Raw genomic sequence first — 12,904 nt, 5'->3', positions numbered from 1 at the left:
TGCAGGACAAGAAAGGTGTAGCAGAACCTGTGCCCGTGGGGACGTCACAACCTAGCCGGGGAAAAGGAATGCGTGATCTGAGACGGGAAGGTGAGCTGTGTCTCAGCACAGGGAAGGAGCAGCACAACGAAACGCACAGACAGAGGTGGAACTGAGGCAGAGCACGCCGTGTGAGTCCCCATATCAGAGAAGGAACCCCTGTGACACCCAGGTCAGTGGGCAGGACTGGCACGTGGGGAACTTCAAGAGGGCCCAACTGCACTTAAACAAAATATCACAGCTAACACTGGATGATTCTGAGGGAGAATGGAAATGGAAAACATCAGCATCCTTTCCCACAGGTAGCATTCTGGAAATACGCCTGAGAAAGAGATGTCCCCAAAGCACAGCAACATGGGCCAACATGGGAAGAGAGAAGGAACTACAGGGGTTTGCGCTTCTCGGCTACGGCCCGTGCCACCCCTCACCTGAGTGGTTCTGGAGGGTCTGGGCCTGCCCATCTTTGGTAGGCGTGATCAGTTCCCAAATGAAACTCTTGATCTTCTCGTCCCCTTGTAGTGCTGACACAGTACACCAGCAGGGCCCGGCAAATCATCTCCATGTCCTTCTCGTTCAGATGCCACTTGAATCGCCCATGAGTCAGAATGTCCTTCCACCGGCCCCAGCTGAGAGTGGAAATACAGAAGGGTGTTAGAGGGTGGAAGGGCCACGCATGCCTTCGACACGGCAGGACAAACAGGAGCCGAATGCTTACTCGACCCCTGGGCTTACTGATCACCCTGAGGGCTCTGTCCTGAAAGACCTTCGCGGATCGCATACTGTAGCACACCAAATGTCACTGAGGTGACCTGGACACTGGACACAGAGAGCTTCATATGGCCACTAGAATGTTAAGAAGGGAGGGATGAAAATATCTGGAGCGAGGAATAAATCTGGAATTAAAACAGAGTCCAGGACTTCCCTGGTGGCACAGTGGTTAAGAATCCACCTGCCAATGCAGGGGACGTGGGTTCAATCCCTGGTCCAGGAAGATCCCACGTGCTGCGGAGCAACTAAACCCGCGCGCCACAACTACTGAGCCTGCACTCTAGAGCCCGCGAGCCACAACTACTGAGCCCACGCGCCTAGAGCCTGTGCTCCGTAACAAGAGAAGTCACCACAATGAGAAGCCCGTGCACCACAACGAAGAGTAGCCCCTGCTCGCCGCCAACTAGAGAAAGCCCGCGCGCAGCAACGAAGACCCAACACAGCCAAAAAACAAATAAAAATAAATAAATCTATAAAAAAAATTATTAAAAAAAAACAACTGACTCCAGCTGCAGTATTTGAAAGCAATGGTGAGCTCCCAGAAGCTAAACCGTCTACTTCTACCAGAGCCAGAGCCCTGCATGAATCATGCCTTAACTCTAACATCTGCTACGCTGATTCCTTATACGTCCTTGGGGGAAAAAGGCAGGAAATCAGTACCAGGCAGTAAATTAGTACCAGAGATCTGCCGTGACAAGCATATGAGAAAATCACAGCCCGTCTACAACATGGCGGCGGAGTGCGGTGGCTGAGGGGGGCCGCGGGCAGAAGGCACGGCTCTCTCTCCTGCCAGCAGACCCCCCATCAGCCCAGACCCCAGAGGAGCGTGGAGAGACACACTGGACAAATCTCAGGGACTGAACAAAAGAGGGGAAAGCAGCAACAACAAGAACCAGCAGGTGAGGCCAATACCCACCCAAATATGAGCAGGTTCTTCTCCACCCGGAAGCACTCGGCGCGGAGGTAGCGCCTGGTTTTGTCGCTGAGGCGCCTGGACCTCGTGGGCCTCTCATCGGAGTCGCTGTCCAACTCTGAAAACTCCATGAGCTCATCCTCCTCAAAAGAGTTGTAGTGTTTGGTCTGCTTCCTCACGCGCGGGCGGTCGATCACTAAGCTTTCCTGCAAACACAGAGGACTGCTGGGGAGAAAGCCCCTCTTCACTCTCCCTGTGTCCCAATGCAGATCCTGCTGCTGTTCCTCGGGACACGTTTGGGAAAGAACCACCCCCATCTCGTCCTCCAGCAGGAAAGGCTCTTCCCAGCACACCTGCCGTGTCCACGACAAGCAGAGGGGACACTCTGGGACTCGCTGAAGTTGGTGTGTCCCTCCGCCCCCAGTGCTGGCCGCCCCCATCTGCTGGTTTTGCCGTCTAACAGGGGCCTGGGCAGGCAAGGGCCCCCAGTGCCAGAGTGGCCTCCTGTTCTTGCCAAGAAGGATGGGAGTGGTGCACCCCAGCTGTTATGCCCGGCATGCGGAGGCCGCCTGTGCTCTGGAGACAGGAGGAGTTGGAGAATTCCATCTGCTCAGCAACTTTTGGAAGACGAACACAAGTTACTGCCACTTCATTTTGCCTTCCACTGGTGCCACTAACCTTTTGTCTTTCATGGAAAAGATAACCTCTAGCTCGGGAAACTCACCCATTCTGGCAGCTCCCTTGGCCATGACCATCACTTCTCTGGTCTCCATCATTTCATGCTTCTCGCCCCTCCCCCCATGCCTCTTCCCAAAGCTCAGCTAAGCTCCTGCATACTGTCTCAGGGCAAGAGCTTTTTCTTCCCCCTCTTGCCCACTGTCCTGCACACAGAGTAACTCCCTGACTGTGACACTGTTAAACACTAGAAATAGGTTATTAAGGGGACTGCAGAATCCTCCTACTAGGAGAAAAGAGGTTGGATTAAGCAACCTCTGGCGATCCTACGGAAGAATAGTTAAGGCTGGACGCTGGTTACTGAATCAGCTAGATGTACGCAGGGACAGTCTCCTGGGGCTGTGAGTCCGTGAGAGCTCAACACTCACCCAAGAAGACAGGAGAAGACAGGCAGAAAGTGATGTGTGCTCATCCCCGAGGGAGGTAACTGGGTCAGAGATGGAGTGAGGGGAAACTAACACGTATGGGCTGCCTCACATGGGCTGGGCAGCCACCTTCACAATGTTATCTCTAACTCTGCAAAGTGGGCCTCACCATCTCCTTTGTTCACATGTCTTTTTTCACTCTCTCACTGAGGTCAGTTCCCTTGCCCAAAGACATACAGCTAGTCAGTGGCAGAGCCAGTATTCAAACTGGTTTTATTCCAAGGCCATTCTCTTTCTCATGTTCAGAAATAGGAAAATTCAAGATGCTGAAAAGAATGGAGGTGAACCCAACAAACTTTTCTTCATCATGCTTTTTTCCTCTAATGTTCGTCCGAGGTAAAGTCCCTTGCATAGGAAGTGTTGAAATAGAGGAAAATAGTCACATGCCAAGGATAGGATTTTGGCTTGGGTCAGAGGGCTGATCTTGACCTGTTTGGCCAGTTCCAGTTCTAATTGTTTTTATCGAATTTCCTGGACACCCAGCAGACTGTATGCCCCATTAGGTCACTTTAAAGATAACATTTCTCAAGCTCTATGTGCCAGGCATGTTTTAAGTGGGTTACATACAGCATCTTATTTAAGAACTAAAGCTTAGGAGTAAATAATGATTTGAGCTGGTAGGAATTTACGGTCCCATAAGACACCAGTGAAATGTTCAATGAAATAAAATATTCTCAGTGCTGTACCTTCTCACTCTTTGCTTCAGTGTCCAGTTCAGCAATTTTAGCCCATTTCTGCCAAAAGTTTGGGTCATCTAAGGAAATATCCGTTCTATTTCCTGAAGCCACAAAGCTAGCCTGTGAAGAAGAAAGAGCCAATAAGCTGTACTTGAACACAAACAGTAAAACACCTGTGTGATCTCAAATGCACCAGAGACTCAAGAATATTCTCCATCCGCATTCAAAATCAAAACCCCTAACAGAGCTGCCAAAATGAAAGTGAAAATCTTGAAGCTATTGTTTTAAAATTTTATTTTAAAGGTGGGGTGAGGATATTACAATTTCAACCTACAGGATCATTTTTTATAACTTAAACTGGGAAGCAGGAGGACAACCCCTGGGAGACGATGGCAACGTATGTCCAGTTGCCCGTGAAAGGGCTGATTCTTAAAACTTCCCTGGATATAGTTTTTCTTTCAGTTCACCAATCCCCCAGTTTCCACTCTGGGAAAGGCCCTGGCTGGGCCGTATGAGGTGTACAGAGATGAGCTATGCCTCTAACGCACAAAATGTCCCTGAAAAAGCCCTTCCCCCATAAGCCACCAAACAGGTGATTTAATCACACAGGTCATGAAGCTCACAGAACCTGTGGCGAGAGAACCTGAGAGTGATCTGATAAGTGGTCCGGTTAGTTGAATTCTAAATCCAGCGACCTGACGGGCAGAGGAAAAAGGCACCGAGACTACAAGCTGGGAATCTTGAATAAAATCTCTTGTCTCATGAAATGAACAAAATACGTGTTCACTGGAATTTCAACTCCCTGACACTGATCAAGGAGTGCTCTCCAAGGGACTCGGGATGACCATTCGAGGGTTTTGGAGCAGTCTCCGTGAACAGTGAAGAAGGCAAACTGCAAACCCAAGTGTCTATCCTGCCCAAGGAAGATCAGCTCCAAGGATTCAGAGTGGTGATTTCTTTTCTAGCTTGTGACTCATTATTCAAAGCCTCTCTAAGAACCTGCATCTTCAGGGTGGCACACACAACAGATGTGTAGCCAGACAATTTCAACGGTTTGCATTTAGACAAACAGCAGCCTGGCTAACGAGGGTCAAAGAATAAAGGCTTTTCTTTCCACTGCCACCCCACGTGGACTCTGCGGAGAAGGCCTTATACCTTGGCAAAAGTGGATCCTTTCCCTTCAGACTGGATGGTGATGGTGTGGGTTCTCCTCTGCAGAATCTGGTCTATGTCTTCTTCACAGAACTTGGAGCCTTCGTCTTCCTCATCCATTAAGGCACCATAAGCACCTTTCCGGAGCAAGTCCTCTACCTCCATTTTTGAAAGCTGCTGTACCTGGACAGGTCACCAAAGGCTACTCACAAAGTGGGAAATGCATGGGAGAAAAACAGCCTCAAATCTGACCTTCATGATTCAGTACCCAGGTCCTCCACTAATTGCACACGTCAGAAGAATAAAGACACAAGATTTAGAAAATGAAAACCCAGATAAAGACACTCAAGAGAATGATGGGGAGGGCAGGCAGACAATCCTCCAGGGAGCTCTGGAATAAAACCCAGCACACGACCCAGTGGCCCGAACATTCCTCAGGATGCTGGTTATTATCAAGTGTCGCAAACCATTAAAACTATGCACCACTGAAGAGAATATATTTAATGTTTATTTTATGTTTTAGTTTGAGTCTGTATCTTTAAAAACCTCCAGATGTACCAAATGAGCTAAAGAATAATGAGTTATTCATTATTAAATAAATACAACAGTATTGGAAATGATGTCATTTCTTAACTAAAGAAAGGATCCCATGCCAAGTGTGATCTTCTCAACTGCTTGCTGAAAACAGGAAATGGGAGTTCAAAACACCCTTTCCTGGTTCTAATTAAGAATCTGGTTCTCTTTATATCAATCACAGAAGGGAATTCCATGACTCCCAGCACTGGTAACTTGAAGTATTAAACTTAGCAACACATGCATAGCTAAGAGGATGTAGAACATCTGGACTAAAGACAACTCAGAAGGGCCAGAGATTAAGGAGATATTCTGCTTTGTTTGCCTAGACTTTAATACAATTCAAGAATCTTAGCAGCAATTTTTATCCCCTCTAGAGGGGGAAAAGAAGATTGTATTAACTGCCATATTTCAAGCTGATCATTCATTCATTCATTTTTTCACTGATCATCATGCACGGAACGTCTTTAACATGCCAAGTACTGTTTGGGGTGCTGGGTAAGATAAAATAGCTCACCTTCAGGGAGCTCAAAGTCTGTAGTATGAGATAAAAAGCATGGTGATAATTTAGAGTTAAGTGTTAAGATCTACTGATTTCCAACGGGCAATGTGTAAAACTCTATTTACTGAAATGTTACTGCATGTTGGGCAATCCTACCACCCAACTGCTCCTACGGATTCCTTTACTCATCTATAAAATGCAGAGACCTGAACCTGAACTACCCTCTATTGCAGGGAATTACCCTCTATTGCAGGGAATTACCCATTAAAGATGTGCGGCCTGACTCAATTTAGTGAAAGGGAACCTTAAAACAGCTGTAGGAATGAAGAATTCACAGAGGCCCTGGGCTGCATGATAAATTCTTCTCTAGGCTCGAAAGCAGGTACCGGCATACTCACTCCATTCGTGCTGCCCTTTCGGTTGATGTCCTGAAGGACAGCCTTGTCCAGACCCAGCTTCAGGCTGGCCTTGTCAAACATTTCCCGCTCGTAGGAGTTCCGTGTAATGAGGCGATACACCTTCACGGCTTTACTCTGGCCTATCCGGTGACATCGGGCCTGAGCCTGGGAAGGAAGGAGGGTCACACACATCGTGTCACCAGACAGAATGGTAGCAGCCCAAGGAACGGGGAAATGCTTACATTCCATGTGGGGTGAGTGGCTGGCTCTCACAGTTACGAGTCATGGGACTGATTGTGGAATAGAATTCACCCAAATGCCAGCTACCCCTTCAAGAGCACTCATTTCATTGCCCGTTATTTACTGAGTGACTGCTGTATGCTGGGACAAAGTGATGAGAAGGAGGTGACTTCCTACCCTCCCTAGCTTGTGGTCTGAGTGCAGGCACTCATTCCCAGGATGCTGTCTCGCTCTCTGGGGAAATGTCTCCCCCAGAGCAAGCAGCACCACTTCTTAAGTTTTCTCATTTTACTACAGAAATTTTCATAGACAAAAGAAGAGAAAAGTATAAGGACCTCTTATGGTCACTCTTGCTTCATCTCTGCTATGCCTCTACCCTCCAAGATTACTACGAAGCAAACCCTTGGCATCATATCGATTCATCCTCACATATTCCAATATGTATTTCTAAACATAAGGACTCTCGTAAAACGTATTACCATCGCTACACTTCAAAAAATTAATACTAAGTACTAACTATCTAGTGTTCCAATTTCCCTGCTTATCTCATATATATTTCTTTAAGTTTGATTGTTTGGATCAGGATCCAAATAAAGCCCATGCATTGTAATTGGTTGATATATCTCTGCCTTTGATCTTTCCTTTTTTCCAAATGCCATTTATTTGTTGAAGAGACCAGGTATCTGTCCTACAGTTTCTCACAGTCTATATTTTGCCGCCTGCACTTTGGCTGTGTCACTGAATAGATTCCTCTGTTCCCTTTATTTCCTCTAAACTGGAGTTATACCTTGAGACTTGATCAGGTTAAGATTTTACCTTTGGCAAGTGTAATCCATAGTTGGTGTATAAATTTCCATCAAAAGGTACATGATGTCTGGTTGTCTTTCTTTTGAATTGATGATCATTGCCTAGATCCATGATTTCATTAGTGGTTACAATTCCCCTCATCAATTTTTTGGTTACCCTGATGTACAGTTCATATAGGAGAGACAAGCTAAATGTCTGATTCTTTCTCTTTATTTAATCAGTTTCCAAATGAACACCCTCCAAAAGTGACTAATGAAGATTTTTATAATTAGTTTCTTAAGGAATATAATGCAAGTATGCATTTAAATAATATTTGTGCTATTTTTTACTGCATTGCTGCTCTATTTTTTTAAAATAAATTTTATTTATTTGTTTGTTTATTTATTTATTTATGGCTGCATTGGGTCTTCGTTGCTGTGCGCAGGCTTCTCATTGCGGTGGCTTCTCTTTGTTGCAGAGCACAGGCTCTAGGCACACAGCCTTCAGTACTTGTGGCACGCAGGCTCAGTAGTTGTGGCTCTCGGGCTCTGGAGCACAGGCTCAGTAGCTGTGGCACACGGGTTTAGTTGCTCCGCGGCATGTGGTATCTTCCCGGACCAGGGCTCAAACCTGTGTCCCCTGCATTGGCAGGCGGATTCTTAACCACTGCGCCACCAGGGAAGTCCCTGTTTCTTAATGCTGTTCAAATATGGCCTATGGAAAACTCCTCAAGTTGGCTCCTGAGTTCTTTTGACATGATTCAGTCAAATATGGAAAGGAGGAAAACTATGAAAAATTCTGGTATTATATTTGGAGGTATCAGTATGAAGTCACAGTTAGGAGTGTGTGTCTGTGTGTGTGTGTGTGTGTGAATATACACATAGGTAAAGAAAAAGATATGGATATGTCTGTATTTATGTTTGTATGTTATATCAAAGACCAGCAGTCTCTAACAGCTCCCTTGCTTTTTGGTATGACAACATGTTCCATGCTCCCATTGTATATTTCCTGCCCAGACCTGGATTCAGCCATTTTTTCAAGGAGTCCAAGAGCTTCTTTCAGTGGGAAGTGGCAGTAGAGACAACAGTCTGGATGCTCTAGGGATGCTCCCTGCCACTAGGTTGGTCATTGTTCCTGGGCCTACTCAGTGGGTAAAAGTAGAAGCGTTTGTGTGTGTGTAGTGTATACGATCATGGGCACACAAAAGACAAATTACATCATGAAATCATACTGATATTTTAATTCAAATTTGAGACTACGGGATTTTAACTTCATTAACTATACATCTGTATCGCTTTTTAACCATGTAGAAAAGCTCAGTTCTTAACCATGCCAATATCATTACTCATTTGATTTACCCCGCAAATACATAAAATATCAGAAAAACAGTATCATTATGATCACCACCGAAACATAATTACTGAAAACAATGTAAGGTTTACTGCCCTCCCACCCTGGGATATATCCCACCAAGAATGTACAAACTCCAGTGTTTTAAATACACACTTGCAGATAGGTTTCTTTTTCACAGTGGCAGGATCAGCAATTCTAGCACACTTTCTGTGTAATCTAGGATTGAGCAAATGCGTAAATATACTGAGGGTAACAGGAGCCAGGGTTTTCACTGCTGAAAAAGGAAGTTACAAATATGGAAAGAAGAAAAACTAGAACAACTCTGTGGCATTAGAATGGATTTGGAGGTATCAGTATTAACTCATGGTTAAATGTGCACATATGTGTATAAAACCACACACAGACATGAATGTGTGTGCATTTGTTTATGTAGACACATGCATGTATATACACACATATACATATGAATGCATGTTATGTATATATGTATATTTATTCCCTGTGTGTGTATGTATGTAGTCTAGCTGTGTCCACTGAGAGGGCCTAGAAGCAATGGCATCCCAGTAGCAAAGAACATAACGAACCCTCAGATCTTGGTTTCTAAACTCCATTCTCCATAAGAGAGAACAAGGCATGTTAGAGAAATGATTAATTCCAGGGCCAGGGTAGTCAAAGTATAGGATGAGCCTGAAACATATCACTGTGCCGGAATGTAAGGAAGTAATCAAAGAGTGATGGAGACGCATCAAAATAACACCTGAAACCTAAGAGGCTTCCGCTGGTTAGGTCCAGGACTACCTGAACATCAAAATAAATATTGTATGGAATATAACCCACTGAGTAAAAGAAGAACCCGTGAGTACACACTGACATAAATAAACTAATGGGAGAAAAGGGAAAACTCTTCCTCAGAGTAGAAAGTAACTAAAAAATGTAGAATGACTGTTAGAAAATCACCACTTTGCAACCGTAACAGTGATGACTGATCCAGGCAAAAATAATCAAAGGAAACTAAAACCAGTGGGTGGAACTCTGATGAGGAACAGGAGGATATTTACATTGTCTCAAAGTGTCTCTCCAAAGCTACTTATTAATTTCAAAGGGAAAAATAGCAACTTCATAGTAGAGAAATCCGGCAGACGCCACTAACTAAGCTCAAAGTACTTACTATCAACAAATGGACATCATGTTCCTCTTGACGTGACACACTGAGAAGGACATATCACTTCGAGGTATCACTAAACCTGAACTCAATCCTGAGGAAATACAGACACAAAATAAGCGCCTATCTATAAAACATCTAGCCTGTACCATTCAAAGACGTCAAGGTCGTGAAAGGAAAAGAAAGATCAAGGCACTGACCCATTAAAGGAGACATGAGAACTAGACGAAGTGGGTGATCCTAGTTTGGATCCTGGGGGAATAACAACTGTAAAGAATGTTGAAAGAAATGATAAAATTTGAATATGGACTATGGATTAGAGATACTATTCTTATTTCTTTTTTCTGAGAACTGAACCCTGGTTATATAAGAGAACGTCCTTGCACTTAGGAAATACACACTAAAGCACTCAGGGGACAACTTACTCTCAGATGGTTCAGACAAAAAGTGGTGGTGTGTGTGTGTGCACACACATGTGTGTAGGTCTCTGTATGTACTCAGAGAGACAGGAGAGAGTTAGGGCCAGAAGTGATAAAGTAAATGAGGCAAAATGTTAGCAGTTGGTGAATCTGGATAAAGGGTATATTGGAGTTGCAAACTGAAATTATATCACAATGAAGATACTGAAAAATGAAATACAAACATTGAGCATAACTCTTGGGGTTATGCTGTCCACATCATACAAGCTAGGTTCAACTGTTTCATTTCGCTTTTGAATTTTAGGGATTGATTTTTCCCACATTAATTTAACCACAATGAAGGGGGTGGGAAAGAAAAAACTAAACCAAGTAACTTTGGAAATTGGTATTTTGATTATATACTTTAAGACTAACGACCCTAAAAAACACTTTAGTCCCAACACTATGCACAGGTAATTTATTTTTCATAGAATATGGGTTAGTAATTCTGAAACTACTTTATGCGTATACTAAGATTGAACAAATGAGTAAATGTACTGTGTTATGACAATGAGACCAGGCTTCTCACAGCCAGAGGAAGGAGTTACGAATTCGGAAGAGTGCAGAAGGCTAGAAGGAATCCTGTGATGTCGGACTGGAATCAGAAATCTCACTACAGATGGATAGACAGGGAATAAATACAGAGGTGTGGTACCAGTGCTTGTGTCAGTATGCACATCTATATTTCCTAGTTCTGTCTGCTCAGAGTCTAGAACCAGTAACACTCCAGTGGCAATGGGCACACCTAGTAGCCAGACCTTGGTTTCTAAATGCCATTCTCAACTAAAAGGAACCAGGGAGCCTTGGAGGAATAGTCAGTTCCATGGATACGGCAGGAAAAATGTAACATGAACCTGAGTGTCTTGTGGTGCCAGAAATAAGAAGTGCTCACAAACTGACAGGAGCATGTCTAAAGGACAGAGGAGCCAACCTGAAGGGCCTCCTAATGACCAAATCTGAACAGCAAAATAAACAATGCGAGTAGTGGATTATAACCTATAACATAAAATAGGTATCCAGGAATCCATACCAATACAAATACATAAATAAATGGGGGACAAAGGACAGCTGTTCTTTACAGTAGGATTCCAATTCCTACTGTAGAAGGAATGACTGAAATAGAAAATTACCATTTGCCAAACACCATCGTAATAATTACTGAAGGCAAGAACCACTGATGAATGCTAAAATTAATAGGCGAAAGTATAAGAAACAGGATATTTATAGCATCTCAAAATATCTCCTCCCAACATACTGACTACGTTTCAAGGTAAAAATAGTAACTTTACAGTGGGAGAGACCTGGCAGACACCACCTCAACCAAGTAATCAAGGTTAACATCACAAGTAATAAGACATATCGACATCACGTACCCCCTGAGAAGGCTTATAACATCACTTCTATGAAATTCTTGCCAAAAATACATAACCTCAAATCTGATCATGAGAGAAACATCAGGCAAACACAAAGTGAGAAACAATTCTACAAACGGCTGGTCAGTATCCTTCCAAAGTGTCAAGGTCAAGAAAGCTAAGGAAAGGACAGGAGATGCCACAGATTGGAGGCGGCTAAGGAGCTGTAACTTCTAAAGGAGATGTGAAATCCTGAATTGGATCCCAGACCAGAATAAGAACACTGGTAGAAACATGAAGGAATCTGAACAGGGTCTGTAGATCAGAGCACTGTACTGATGTTAATTTCCTGGTTTCGATAATTACACTATGGTTATACAGAATGCTAACATTAAGGGAAAGCGGGGCAAAGGATCCTAGAACTCTGCACTATTTTGCACCTTTTTAAAAGTTTAAAATGATTTCAGAATAAAAAGTTTTTAAAAGATTTTGTTTTATAACGCTATAAAATACTTAAGATGGTTCCAAAGTCAAATATACAAAAGGCATATTCAGAAAAACTAGCTTCTATTCGTCACTTCCCTGTTCCCTCACCGCCTCCCCCCAAGAGGTAACCATTTAAAACGAAGGTTTTTGTTTATCTTTCCCATGGCAGGGGAGACATGACAGACAGACAGACAGACAGACAGCCTTTTTAGATAAATGCTAGCATACTATACCTACTTTTTCCACCTTCTTTTTTTTCACCCAACAATATATTCAGGAGATGACTCCACAGCGGTATGCAGAGATATTCCTCATTCTTTTATCAAAGCTGAACACACTGTTTTAGGCAACAAGTCTCCTACTGACGGACAACTAAGTTCTTTTGTTTTGGCTATTACAACTAGTTGCCACACCTTCTTTTACTATCTTTAGTGACTGTAAATCTTCATTATTAGGAGAAAATCTGATGGATAGCTCTGGTAAATAAAGGAAGTGATCAAGGTAAATAATATGGTTTGTGGAAACTATAAGTCAGTAATAATATGTGGTCATTAAGTACTGACACTGATTTTCTTTTTTTTGGCTTACCTGGTGTTGAGGGCAAACTACAAGAGGGAGTTGAAGAAATATTCTGAGCAAAGGTCTAATAGAGGAGAGCTACAGACATCACTAATTTATTACCTTCTTGGAATCCATATCCCCCATTTGTCCTCAATACCAGAAACTCGGACTCTTATACAAGGGCAGCGATGTATTCAACTGAAACATTTCCAGCCTCCCAGGGTTCTGGACAATGAGATGTAACAGCAGTCTATCAGGGATATCTGGAAAAGTTCTGCTCTCTTGAAAAAAGTGTCACACCTTCTTCCTTATTTTTCCTACCTG

The 12,904-nt window shown here is 43.6% G+C and overlaps 1 protein-coding gene across 1 annotated transcript in view; it reads right to left on the bottom strand.

The window, feature by feature from the left end:
• The window catches only part of CHD6 (chromodomain helicase DNA binding protein 6), a 205,449-nt gene that overhangs the window by 48,518 nt on the left and 144,027 nt on the right, over positions 1-12,904 (bottom strand). Inside the window, 6 exon segments of the mRNA XM_036825224.1 lie at positions 468-559; positions 561-665; positions 1,724-1,926; positions 3,567-3,677; positions 4,713-4,892; positions 6,183-6,347. Of these exon segments, the coding sequence (XP_036681119.1) occupies positions 468-559; positions 561-665; positions 1,724-1,926; positions 3,567-3,677; positions 4,713-4,892; positions 6,183-6,347 (856 nt within the window).

The sequence above is a fragment of the Balaenoptera musculus genome, chromosome 15 (assembly GCF_009873245.2).
Source record: "Balaenoptera musculus isolate JJ_BM4_2016_0621 chromosome 15, mBalMus1.pri.v3, whole genome shotgun sequence".
Classification (NCBI taxonomy): domain Eukaryota; kingdom Metazoa; phylum Chordata; class Mammalia; order Artiodactyla; family Balaenopteridae; genus Balaenoptera; species Balaenoptera musculus.
Note: the sequence above shows the minus strand (reverse complement) of the source record. Positions and strands in the feature narration are given on the sequence as shown.